Here is a 12418-nt window from a genome sequence, read left to right as displayed (position 1 = left end):
ACACTTAAAGAGGTCGACTGTTCACCTTTATTCTTTATTATTATATTGTATTTAAACCTATTTATACTTGTATCTATTCTCTATACTCGATTGAACTGTAGAATATAATACTGATATACTGCTATCATACCATTGTTACTATATTATATTTATTGTATTTATATTCTATTGCACTGCAGTATATAACTACATTTTGTGTCTGTTGTTCTATATTATAATGTACTTTATAACTGTCAAACAGCTGTTTACATAACTCGCTGCCTCTGAACACACATGTCCCTTTAAATCATCTCTAGTCACTTTAACCTGCCATTCACTGCACATCATTTCTTCGTTGTCCTGTTGAGTTCACCCCATTATGTATAGTCTTCTGTATATATCCTCTATTACTATTTTTCAAATAGTATTTATGTTTCTATTCTTTTCAGTTTTTTTTTACTTTTTGATCTCTGTATTGCCGAATTTCCCCATTAGGAATCAATAAAGTAATATCTTGTCTTTATTAAGTTCTCCTCCTCGCCCCCGCTTCTCCCTGTAGGGGGCGCACGCGTGCGTCCAACGACACTTAGACAACGACTGACGTCACCACTTCCACAACAACAAGAAGCTGGAAAAACAAGGAAGTGAATGATCGTGAAGCCGTAACCAGTTACAAGGCCGTGACGAGAAAAACGCAGAGCTCCGTTTATTCTCAAATCCTCCTGTCTCCACATCGTCCAGAACAATGAACAACAAAGGTATTTCTCCACAACCTTTTTTAGTTATTAGTCAGCTGTCTGCTACACGACGCTGACGGTAAAAGAAGAAATTTAAGGGCTGTCGTTGTGGCCATCTATATCACCGGACTTTAGCTACGTACCTGACAATAAAGCGGACTTTGTCCAAATAGCACATACGTTGAGTTTTGGCATGTATGTTAATAATAAATACTGCAGCTGTTAATTTTGAACGCTTAAATCTGCTGTCACCTTTATATCACCGACCATCAGTGACCAGCTTTCATATATACATCTATTGTTAGCTAGCCTTCAAAGGCAAAGACAGCTAACGTGCTTTTACTGTTTTGGTCTGCGGATCATCGGGATCTAAATCTGTGTCAGTCTTTTTAGTAATAGTTAAATTTTAAGATGACCTCTGCATGAGATTGAAATAAATGCAGGAATATATAATATAAATGAAATATACTCTGCCATATGTTCCTTTTTTTCTTTTTTTCTTTTTTTTAATTCTCACATCTTATGTTGATGCATTCTTCAACATTGCGCAAATATTGATTTTTATCTCTTATATATCTCTTTATATCTTTTTTCCTAGTTGTGTGATAAATGCTCACACGTTTATATCTCACACACACACCCACGTCCCTCTTTAGCCCGAGGTCATGACTTTACAGTGTCCGACATCAATACAAAGAACCACAGAAAGTGTTCACACACAGGAGGGAGCAGCTACACCATGTTTGTGTTTTTCTGACATTTTGCCAAAAAAAAAAATTTTGTATAAATATATTTCTATGTACTTGAAAGTCCAGTTTAAAGTTTGTTGTACAGTTTCATAATGTCAGAACGGGGTTAATGGGACATGTTTATGGTCTTATCTTAATGGATAACATAAGTGTAACTTAAAGGCCCTCTCTATCAAGGTGTCTGGGACAATATAATCCACCTTTTACCCCCAGAGGCAAAGGTGTATACGCTACATTTGTCCAATGTATTTGATTATTAAAAGGGGACATATTGTAAAAAAAAAAAATCCACTTTGACTCTTTTTGAACATATATTTGGGGTAACCTGAATGTCTACAGACCCACAAAAAGAAACAAATAAATCCATCCAGTCCTTTTGTTTGTGGACAGAGACAAATGCTCTGTTTATAAATTTGCTCAACTTGTGACATCACAAGAGGGATTGTGGTTTAAACAAAAAAACGTACTTCCCCTGTTTTCTCCAGCCATGGACTCCACCCCCAGCCTAGAGCAAAACGTTTGCACAGGTTTGCTACTTTTATTCTAATTAAGCTAAAGAAGAGTGAAGTCTACCGGGAAAACTCATTGCATTTAAAGAGACACACGCACCAAAACGGAGCGTTCTGAGAGAGCTGGGTTATACAGGGTCACAAACCTCCTCTGATGCGTCAAGTTATATTTTGACCACAGCACGGCTGTTTCATTTAGACCATATGGGCCTGTTTAAAAAAGGTGGATAATATATTATGGCCTCTTTAAATAATTTCTTATGGCTTGAAAGCTCTGTTTTAAACATGTTATCTTTGTTCTGTACTTTGTCACACTTTGTTGTTGTCTCTGTGAAATGTTTGACCTCTTACAGTCTCGTTGTAATCTGATGACACTTAAACAGTCATTCACTCAGTCAGAGCTTTCTGCGTCAGTTAATGATCCGACTAAAAAAGGTGAAATGTTGTTTTACAGGTTCATATCCACAGCAGGCTGTGTACCCTCAGCAGAGCACTGCGCCTGTATACCCTCCTGCTATGCAAATGTCTCCTCAGGCACCTCCTTACACAGACACACCACCTGCATATTCTGAGGTAAATGTGTCATTTTTCTTCCAATAACACAAGTGATCCTCACTGTTCTCGACCTTTTTTAAAACATGTCTCTTCTCCTCTGTGTCTGCAGATATACCAGCCCAGATATGTGCTTCCACCTCAGGTGCCTGGTCAGTTGCCTCAGATGTCCTCTCACTACCCTGGTGCTCAGATGTTCATGCCCATGCAGCCACATATGCCTGTTGGGCACGTGGGCCAGAATGTCCCCATGGCTTACTATACCATGGGAGCCATGTACCCGCCTGGTTCAACAGTGATGATGGAGGGCGGCTTTGATGCTGGTGCTCGCTTCACAGCAGGCACCAGTGTTTCCATCCCAGTGAGTATTCACCTACTTGTTCCCCTGCCAAAAAGAACTTTAAAGTCATTTGTGTTTCAGTGATTGTTTCTTATCTTTATTTCAAACAGGTCAATAAAAGTCATTTAAATGAACTAAAAATGAGATAATGACAAATAAATGTATACAACAAGCTCCATAGCAACATTCTCCTGGGAAGCACAGAGGGAACAGTGCATGCTTAAAAAAAAGAGTTGGATACGGTAAACCCTGATTAGATTTCGCCCCTTGTCTACTACTCAACCACAAATCCAAGTTTTTGGTCTTGCATCATTCTGTTTAGGACTAAAGTGATCTCCAACACAACCTTTACACACCCTCTCTTATTTAGCACATCTTTATGTAGAATTTCATAAACGTAATGTAGTAGAGGCGTAGTTTAAGATCCAGCTAGCCACAGATAAACTGCTCTGATGAGTTATAAATGCAAAATGACACTTCGTTTTTGTCATTTCGTAAACGACACTTCTTGAAGACTCGTGGTGCACTGAAGGCTTTTACCAACCTTCCTTTCACTGTTATGTCCCTCCCTCATGACGTTCAGCTTCTCCAAGCTAGCTCGCTGTTGCGGGTTTAACTTTATTTTTGAATTATCTTACATTCATTCTTACAACATCATATCTGTGACAAGACGAGCTTCTTGTCTTTTGATAAACACATTAACACAGGAGCTCTCTGCTTGTTGTTGTTGAATTACTTTAACGCAACTTGATCCCTGTCAGCTCTTTGTTGTCATTATGTCCAATTCAAAGGTGATCAGTGTGTGTGTTGTTTTTGTTTGTTTTTTCTCTCTCCCATTCTTTAGCCCCCACCTCCTGGACACCCCCCTAATGCAGCTCAGCTGGCTGCCATGCAGAATGCCAATGTTCTAATGACACAGCGCAAGAACAACTACTTTCTGGGTGGATCCACTGGAGGTTATACAATCTGGTAACAGCAAGTCTTCGACTCCTCTCTCATGCCTCAACCGTGTCCCTGTCCCAAACTATTCCCCATTTCCTCCCCCTCCCCTCCCCCCCCGCCCCCTCCCCCCCCCCCATACGCCTCCCTCTTCAGGCTGCTTGGCCATGCCACAATACTGATTTCACCTAACGGAATGTAATATTTTAGCGCCCTTGTGAAAGGTACAGTACTCCACTTCCTACCTAGAGATCAAATGATGAATGAAACGGCCGGGAGAGGACACGTGAAATTTTTTTAAATGTTGTAGAATTCGTTCCAAAACTTTTCATTGGGTCTAAAGTCTTTGGTCAATCCAAATTAAACCTCTTCCAGGCATCAGATTTTCTTTTTCTCCAGAGACCAAGTCTCCTTTTATCAGATGTATCCCAAATGACATTAAGATGTCCTTGTATTCCTGTAAAGCTACGTAAATGAAATGTTGAAATATCCGACCTGCATTCTGTAGTTTAGCTGCTTTATAGTGTAAGTGAAATGCAGTTACAAAGTTGCAGTTAAAGCGCAGAAAAAAAAAATCTTCACTTGTCTTTTTTTTGGAAACTTTTAGTGTAGTTAAAATTAATAGATGTGTAATAGTTCTGTGTAAATACAAGTATGAGAATGGAAATCTCAACTATCCAACAAAAAAAGAAAAGAAGAAGCATCCTGGATGCGTTTAGCTAGAACTGTCTTGTCCTTTGCACAGAATCCAAAAGACCACTGGAAGTATTCTTGCACGGTGACGTTACTTATCTGACAGATCATTACATTAAAATCACTTGTAAATCAAATCAGTTTGAACTAACAATTAAAGAAAAGATTTCATGCAATATTTAAAGTGGTTTACTGTACCTTGTTGGGCAACTTGTAGATGAACATAGTCAAGTGCCAAAGAGCACTGGGGGTAGCCCTAATTTAAAGCAAATTAACTTCAGTAAACTTAAAGGAAAGAATTTAAAAGTAAATCCAAAAAGTACGATGAACGGGAAGGGGTGGTTGGTGTAACATTTGAGCTTTTATTTTGTTTTACTGTTTTTCTTTCACAGTCGGATACCCAGAGTTTATACACTAAATGTTTTATTGTACACGTTTCATGAACTACCTTCTTTTTGTTTCACACAGATTCTTTTCATTTAACCCACTTTCAAAGTATTTATTCGCTGTAGAGAAATAAATGGTCGTCTTTGTGATAGCATTAGTATGAAGTCAACATCTTCAGAGCTTGACGATACTTTCTGAAATATCTTTTTTTTTTTTTTTTTCCTTTCATAACGTCATTCCTGTTCCGCGTTGAAGTGATCTTTAGTAGTTAGGCTTCGTATAACCAATGAGCTGGTTGTACCAAAGATTTGGTCTCTGATGCACTTGAGTTTGGTTGTAACATAAAATAAAAAAAATGTTACAATGGAAAAGCAAACATATCGAATACGCAGTCCTGAGCGTGTTGGTGAGAAACCTTCAGACTGTGATTGTTAGTTAAGTGTTGTTTTCACTAGATGTGGGTTCTTTGAAGTAGTTGTATACTTTTGCACCTTTTGCTTTGTACACATTTGATTCAATCCTTTTTTCTTTTTTTTCTTTTTTTTCTTTTATCTGAGATGCACTGCTAAAGCTAATGTGAGCTGTTGCACACAACGGGCTACTTCTTTATTTTTTTGTTGCTTTGTTTTCATGACTCTTTAAAGTAAGCTGTGAGATTTTTTATTTTTTTTTGAACACTTTGAGATTCCGAAAATTCATCAAGTCTAGTCCACTTGAAAGCCAAGCCATGTTTCAAAGCCTGAAAATTGTGTGCAATGAGTTAAATATTAATGTCGGACCAATAATTGATTTGTAAGGCAAAAAAACAAACGTATTCTACACCTTGTCTTGCAAAAACTTCCAAGATGTTTTCTGAACCTTGGTGAGTCCGAGTAGAGACCCGCGACGTATTTGTCGATGTTCTTCATTTTGGCGTCTGGTAGCGTTGATGTTTCACTGGGTATCCGACACACCATATATCAAGTTTTAACAGCTGTGGCCACCTGAGAGCGAGTGGTGTTGCAGCCGACCCACATTGAGCGATGTCAGTGTTATTGAAAAAGAACGGCTGTGTGGAAACACGCTTGTTCCAGTTGGTTAACCTCAAACACAAAAACATGAATGACTCGCGCTCAAGGAGGGGAGGTTCATTTACAAACTCTGGTGAAGAGGGCCTCAGCTATCAAAGCTTCTCAGATATGATTCAAACAATTTTTTTTTTCCATCTCTGCTCTGATTGTAAAGCAGCATAATGGTGGCTTTGTCCCAGCAATATGAAGTACTGTTTAAAAAAAACAACAAACTACAGCTGACCAGTAGATGCTATGCCAACCACAGCCAGCAAATGGATCGCCCTTTGTTGAAGGATAATGGACGTTTATAGTTCAGGGATTCTCTTTACAATATTTTGTAAAAAAAAACACAAAAAAATAGATGTATGTACTAAAGTGATGTGACGGACTTTGGTACACGTTCTATCTTTTAAGATTACTAAAGCAGATGAGTGTCAAAGATGGAATACTTTGGAAAAAAAGAACTTAGGTGCACTTAACTTTTTTATACTAAACTTAAAATTTAAAATGTAAGTTTAGAATAAAGGTTATTTTGGAAATTTGAAACTTTGCATGTTTGTTTACTTGTAACCACATACACTTAGGACTTGTATTTCTTTGGTTATTGTGATGTTGTGATTTAAGCTTTCATGTTGTCTTTTCCTGGCCAACCTGCAACAAAAAGGTAGCTGACTTTTTACTGGATTGTTTAAGAGGATGCTTCTACCTGCTTGGCCATCAAACCAACATCACAAAGGATTTCGTTTTGTCGGAAATCATCCCCCACCCTAGTTTAGTATATGTATACTGTATAAAAACCAATAGCTACTTTGATATAAACGTTATTGAGTCACTTGTGGATCTGTATTTTTGTCAAAAATCACCCACATTACACAGGCTGGTCTAAATATTGTGTTAATACATCTGCATTTCAACCTAAAAGACCCCCGGTGAAATCACTCACATCTTAATGAAGCTTTCAAAATTCAGTTTGTGTCGTCCCAGGGTCGGAACATTTTGGTTTAGCATCTGTAAGAAATATCGGAGGGTGTTCAATGAATCAATGTCACGACCCGGCTCTTTAGGCCTGACGCAGTCTCGACTTTATTACCAGATATCACAACACAAAACAACAACATGGTGCTACTTCAACAGATGTGGTCATGGTGTGCCGCCGAGCATGGATCACCTGGAAGACTGGTCACCAGCAACCTGCAGGGACACAAACACACAGACAGAGGGCAAACACAACAGCACGCCCTGCTGGCCGGAGGCCGTCAGAGAGTGAATTATATTCTATCAGCTAATAAAGCTCTCGCTACTGATTTAAGTAATTCAATAAGTTCATGTAATATTTGAGCTGCTCCTTTAAAACTGCACTTTTTATTTTACCGTCTTCATCTTGAATATTGTGTTTTCTTTAACAGTGAATGTATGTGAGTATTTCTTATCCAGCCATCATAAATGATACAGTAACTTTAAACAGATTAGACGGTTCAAACTAAGTCAACAGTCGTGTATTAAGAAGTGAATGGGAAGTCAAACTGCTTATAAATGCTGCTGATAACTGACACACTGTCAGCTGTTTGTGAAGGACTTCAGGACTTTTTATAATTCTTCCCATCAAAAAAGCAACTATTTAAAAAATGGTATTAAGTGAAATAAACACTGCAGCCTACTCTTGGAGGAGTGTCTGTTCAGCTTCATGTAGGACTCGAAACAGGACTCTGTTCTAGAAACTACAGGGGTAACCAACGTACTCGGACTAATGTGAAGAATCCAGCCGACCATTGTCTATGGCGCTCCTTCCTGCTTAGGATACGGAGCCGATCCCAGCTGTCACTGGGTGAGAGATGGAGTGCACCCTGTCAGGACTAATTCGTCAGCGCTGACATCTTCAGACAAGCAGCCATACTCACTTTCACACCTACAGACTATTTTATTCACTAATTGGTCTAAAACCCGAGTACCCGGAGAGAACCCAAAGAACTCCACACACAGAGGCCCCTGTGTGACGAGGATTCAAAACCAGGAACCTCGTCGACAGCGCTAATCACTGCACCACCGAGCAGCCCAACTGTGTCGTATACTCTGACTTTACTATGGGATTGATTTCATGTAGTTTAGAAAGTCATTAACATGATCGAACATGACAGAGCAGCGATCACACGTCTGAGGAGTGGAAACCTTTGATTGTTTTTGGGGTGAAACAGAACAGCACTGATTTGAAACTCACAGACTTATCTCCATTACTACTTGCATAAAGCAACATTAAAGACAGACACTTTATTTCAGGACACTGGTTCATAAACAAGTTTATTGCCTTCCTTATTGCTCTCAAACAGGGAAGTCATTAGTAACAGTGTCTGCAGAGGAGGAATACAAAACCAGTAACAGCAAAACGTAATATCAAATCTTCTTTAGCCCTCCTCTGTTGAAAAATAATTACTTATTTTGAAAAGCTTATAAAAAGAACTGCATAGAAAAACTTTCATTTTAAAGCATATCAATAAAAAAGTGACCATTTCCCCAAAACACACTTTTACCGATGTGTTTGGAGTCAAATACAGTAAAATGTAAAAGAAAAAACAAACTAGGACTGATAAATAATGTAGCAAATGAGCTAGTCTTCTTTTTTTTTTGATGGTTTCTGATCGTGTCACAGTGACATTTAAAAACCCCCCACTGTTTCCCGCCTCGCTCCACTATGAACACACCTGTTCCTCATCCATCACATATTCCCTCCATCTAGAACAATCTTTGGTATAGCTTCTTGTGCGCCTCGGCGTCTGTCAGAACAAAACTCTTCGACAAGGTTTTCAGCCTTCATGAAAACAAACACGCATACGGGGAAAAGAGCCAAACTCTTGTGCTTCTTCTCAGTCCTCCACAGACTTCGGCTTTTGGAGATCTTCACCGGGTTTATATGAAATATTCCTTCTTTTCGCTCACGGCCTGGTTGCTGTGATCCTCGTCGAGGTCCTCTCCTGGAGCCAGCTCCCCCGTCGTCCTGTAGTCTCCTTTGTTGTGGCAGAGATACCGGTAGAGCAGGAAGGCCAGAGCTGCTACAGTCAGCAGGATGAGGACTATAACTACTGGGGGAAACACGGAAAATACAGAATTATTTAAAGGCATTTGGAGAGATTTTTCCCTTCACATGGGTGCATGATTTATTTTTACAGGATAAGGTGCAAAGAGCTACCTGCGATAACTGCAGAGTCTGGAGCTGCTGGAGCTGCTGTTGTCATCACTGAGGGGCAAAAGTTTAAACAAGTAAGATTAGTTTGCACAACACTCGGACCCTGTTTTAGAACAAAACGACTTAGGGTGCTTCTGAGATTAAGCAACAGTAGTGAAAGATAGCGTACGTAGGTGTTATGGGTTTTTTTGTAAGGGTGCAAAAATGTATATCAGGGGTGTACTGCAACAGTTTGCAAAACTGAAACCTTCAGAAAATATCTTTTAAAAAAAAGAAAAAATAGAAAAAGAAAAGACTCACCTTCTGTCACATTCGTGGTTTGGGACGGGCTTGTTGGAAACATGGTGTCTGATGCTGGAAGAAAGAAAACGCGTCAGCTCTATCACAGACTGCTAATGCTGTGGGAAGTGATTTGTCTCACCGCAGACTGAATAAAAACTGTTGTGACACAGTAATCTGATTATTAAGAGCCTGCAGAGAAACAAACACGCCTTCTCTTTTATTCAATCCTGAATCCTCTGATGTAACAACACAACGAGGAAGCACTGCCATCGTTCACTTCACTCAAAAGTAGGAATCCCCAACCATGAAAAGCACTGCATCAGAACATGTAGCCACACTTTAAAAAACTGTCCCAAACAAAGAGCAACTAAATGGAGTCATAATGAAGGTAGAATGCCAAACATTCTCTGGTTTAAAGGTGAACAAATTCCACCCTTTCCAGCTTTTCTTGGCCATGTAAACCTATAAGTGCTTTTGACGGTTTGTTTCTTTGTACAAGACGTCTGTGGGTTTGACCTTATAGGCTGAAGGCAGTTTCAAGTCCTTTAGATGTTGAGTTCAGCGTCATCTCACACTTGATAAGAAGCCGTTTCTATCAGGAGAACATCAGATTTGCTTGAACAAAGAAATAAATGGTTTCCTTAAATCCAAACGGTGAACTCTTCAAAACATATCTAATATATTTTGTAAACATATATAATCCCCGAGTCGGAATATTTGTGAAGCTGTCACGTTTACACGAGTGTAAAACTTCATAGAGTAGAAATGGTGTCCTTCTAATTTCACAATAAACAAAGTCAGCAGCTTAATGTCATGACGGATAGATCTGTCCGTTATGTTCCTGACTGAGCGATCAGGTGTTTGATCGACATATAAGGCTGAGAACAAAAGAGTGGCACAGAGAGAGAAGAGAGGAAACAGCCTGTTGAGTCAACATTAGAGAATTAGATGATAAGAACAGAGCCGTCAACAACAGGAAGAACTATCCCTCAGAACTACGTGCGTTTTTGACCACATTGACCCGGGTAAAACCCTTTTTTAAAAAAAGAGCCCCTCAACTATTTAGTTCCAGAGTATGTTGGTCTAAAAGGGTCGAACAAGAGTGTGATTTTTTTTTTCTTCTGTTGTTCGAAAAGGTAAAACGCATCCAGTCCTTTAATAAATATACTCGAGGGCCAGGATTTACACAACGTCAAAGAACACGGATCACCAGTTCAATAAGAGAAGTAACAAACATGATGTATTCGTACAGACGTACAACTGATGCCGATTACATTCTTCTCATTGACTCTTCAATTATACATCTGTTACATCTCTTAAAGATGAGTGCTGAACTCTCCTCATGTTTGACACGTTTTCATTTCTTTAGTTGTCGTCTCATGTTGGTCCTTCCTGTTTGTTTGTTTCAGACAAAGATTCCTCTGAGATTCAAAGATACAGCAAGGACAAATTGATCCAGACTGAACACGGATGCTTTAGTTAAATTGTGCCCAGATTTGACCGTTCACGGGCACACAGGATGCCTGCCTGTTTGTCTTTAATAACTTTACACAAAAAAACGATTAAATAACTCCACACAAAGACTACAATCTCCTGAGCTGTGAGGCTCCACTTTAAACATTTCAGACAGAGATCAGATGATTGTACACGGTGCAGTTTGGACACAACATGCTGAACAAACATGACAACACCCACAAAAGAAACTAGACGAACCCACAGGAAACTGTCATATTTAAAGGTGCAGGATTCAGAATTTCAGGGAGTTTCTAATAAAGCCAGTGCCCATTGAACCAGTGAATTAAGGCTTATACAGAATTTTGAATTTGAAGATTAATTTTATCGTTTGAAAAGTAAATTACAAAAGACTCATCAAAAAGTCAAAAATATGCAGATAAATCTTGTCAAATAAGCATTCATCAAAAACAAATTAAGGTACACTAACTATTCATGTTTTTTTGTTGGTTAACCTCCTTCTTGTTGTTTCCTGTTGGAAAAAAACACAAATAAAACAACCTCATCTCTAAGGGACACTGACATATCCGCATTTAAGTTTCCAAACAGACAGGCCTTCCAGTGTGACATGATTTAATGACTCACATTTACCTTCTCCACCATTGTTACTTTATTACCCGGTGGAGTTTCTTTGTCCTAACAGTCCAACCTTTTAAGGCAAATATTCAGAGAGCCCAGCCCAACTCAATGTCACCCAAAGGACATTTTTTAACAAATCAGCAAATTGGCCACTTAAAAAAGCAGCCCGCGTGAGCTTCAATCACTTCTCAATTAAAGATATTGTTGATCACAGCTGCTCGCGTGAGCTTACCTGAGTCTCATAAAGGTCCCGGGCTCACCTAAACTTTTCCTCTGACTTTGTAAGGTGGAGGAAACTAGCGCACGCTGCTTGCTTCAGTCTGAAAGGTAATCCGTGTGAGAGTATGTTAAACGTGACTAAAAAATCTGCGTCTGTGAAATACAGTAAGCAGATATACTTTTTCACAGCACTCGTGAGTCATGTAGCACACACGCTCTCGATTTCCGCCCCTCCCTTTCCTCCCCCCCCCCCCCCTCCTTTTTCTGTCTATGCACGTCAAAGATCTTTGTTTCCGTGTGATGTATCACTACTTGGTTAAAAATGTTGACCGTGGTAGAAATGTAAGGGGAATCGCTGGTTTTCCTATTTTGTTGATTAAAAAAAAAAATTCTGGCAGATTTGTAAAGAAGTCAGCAGATTTCTCTGTTCTGAGCAAGCAGCAACCTCTGGCATAGAAAAATGAATGACAGTAGAGAAGCAAAAAAAAAAAAAAAAGTACTTCCTCAAGTATCCACTTGAGGCTATAGCACCTAAAGCCAAAATAAATCACCTCAACCCTTTTCACACATACAGAAATTTCCTGAACAAATCTGGAGATTATCCAGAGGGGCCTGTATGTGTGAACACAACAGCTGAATTTTAGACTTTAGAATTTTACCCAGAGTTTTTCCTGCTCGACCCTTAGTATTTTTTCTGCAGAAAGTCCGGAG

General features: G+C 39.2%; 2 protein-coding genes across 3 annotated transcripts; one reads left to right on the top strand and one right to left on the bottom strand.

Moving 5' to 3' along the window:
* The first annotated feature begins 582 nt into the window (after positions 1–582).
* Positions 583–6483, top strand: dazap2 (DAZ associated protein 2). Its single transcript, XM_079359526.1, has 4 exons — positions 583–737; positions 2429–2547; positions 2639–2887; positions 3711–6483. The coding sequence occupies exons 1-4, from the start codon at positions 725–727 to the stop codon at positions 3837–3839; spliced, it is 510 nt and encodes a 169-aa protein (XP_079215652.1). The 5' UTR covers positions 583–724; the 3' UTR covers positions 3840–6483.
* A 1718-nt stretch (positions 6484–8201) lies between these two features.
* LOC306833905 (uncharacterized protein) lies at positions 8202–11924 on the bottom strand. Of its 2 annotated transcripts, none has more exons than XM_079359528.1 (4): positions 11721–11924; positions 9416–9469; positions 9119–9166; positions 8202–9008 (listed from the first exon to the last, which is right to left on the bottom strand). In XM_079359528.1, exons 2-4 carry the CDS (start codon positions 9456–9458, stop codon positions 8839–8841), a joined length of 261 nt encoding a protein of 86 aa, XP_079215654.1. In that variant the 5' UTR covers positions 9459–9469; positions 11721–11924; the 3' UTR covers positions 8202–8838. The 2 variants fall into 2 exon arrangements, with proteins under 2 accessions (XP_079215654.1, XP_079215653.1); XM_079359527.1 differs by having other exon boundaries at positions 8202–9011; positions 11721–11915.
* Between the last annotated feature and the right edge of the window lie 494 nt (positions 11925–12418).

The sequence above is a fragment of the Symphodus melops genome, assembly GCF_947650265.1.
Source record: "Symphodus melops genome assembly, chromosome: 13".
NCBI lineage: Eukaryota > Metazoa > Chordata > Actinopteri > Labriformes > Labridae > Symphodus > Symphodus melops.
The sequence above is the reverse complement of the archived record's forward strand: the minus strand, read 5'-3'. Positions and strand labels throughout refer to the sequence as shown.

Coding starts and splice junctions, on each gene's coding strand:
- dazap2 (XM_079359526.1), top strand. Junction 2,548..2,638: donor CACCACCTGCATATTCTGAG/GTAAATGTGTCA, acceptor CTGTGTCTGCAG/ATATACCAGCCCAGATATGT. Junction 2,888..3,710: donor GCACCAGTGTTTCCATCCCA/GTGAGTATTCAC, acceptor CCCATTCTTTAG/CCCCCACCTCCTGGACACCC.
- LOC306833905 (XM_079359527.1), bottom strand. CDS start 9,458: ATGTTTCCAACAAGCCCGTCCCAAACCACGAATGTGACAGAAG. Junction 9,167..9,415: donor AACCACGAATGTGACAGAAG/GTGAGTCTTTTC, acceptor TTTGCCCCTCAG/TGATGACAACAGCAGCTCCA. Junction 9,012..9,118: donor AGACTCTGCAGTTATCGCAG/GTAGCTCTTTGC, acceptor TGTTTCCCCCAG/TAGTTATAGTCCTCATCCTG.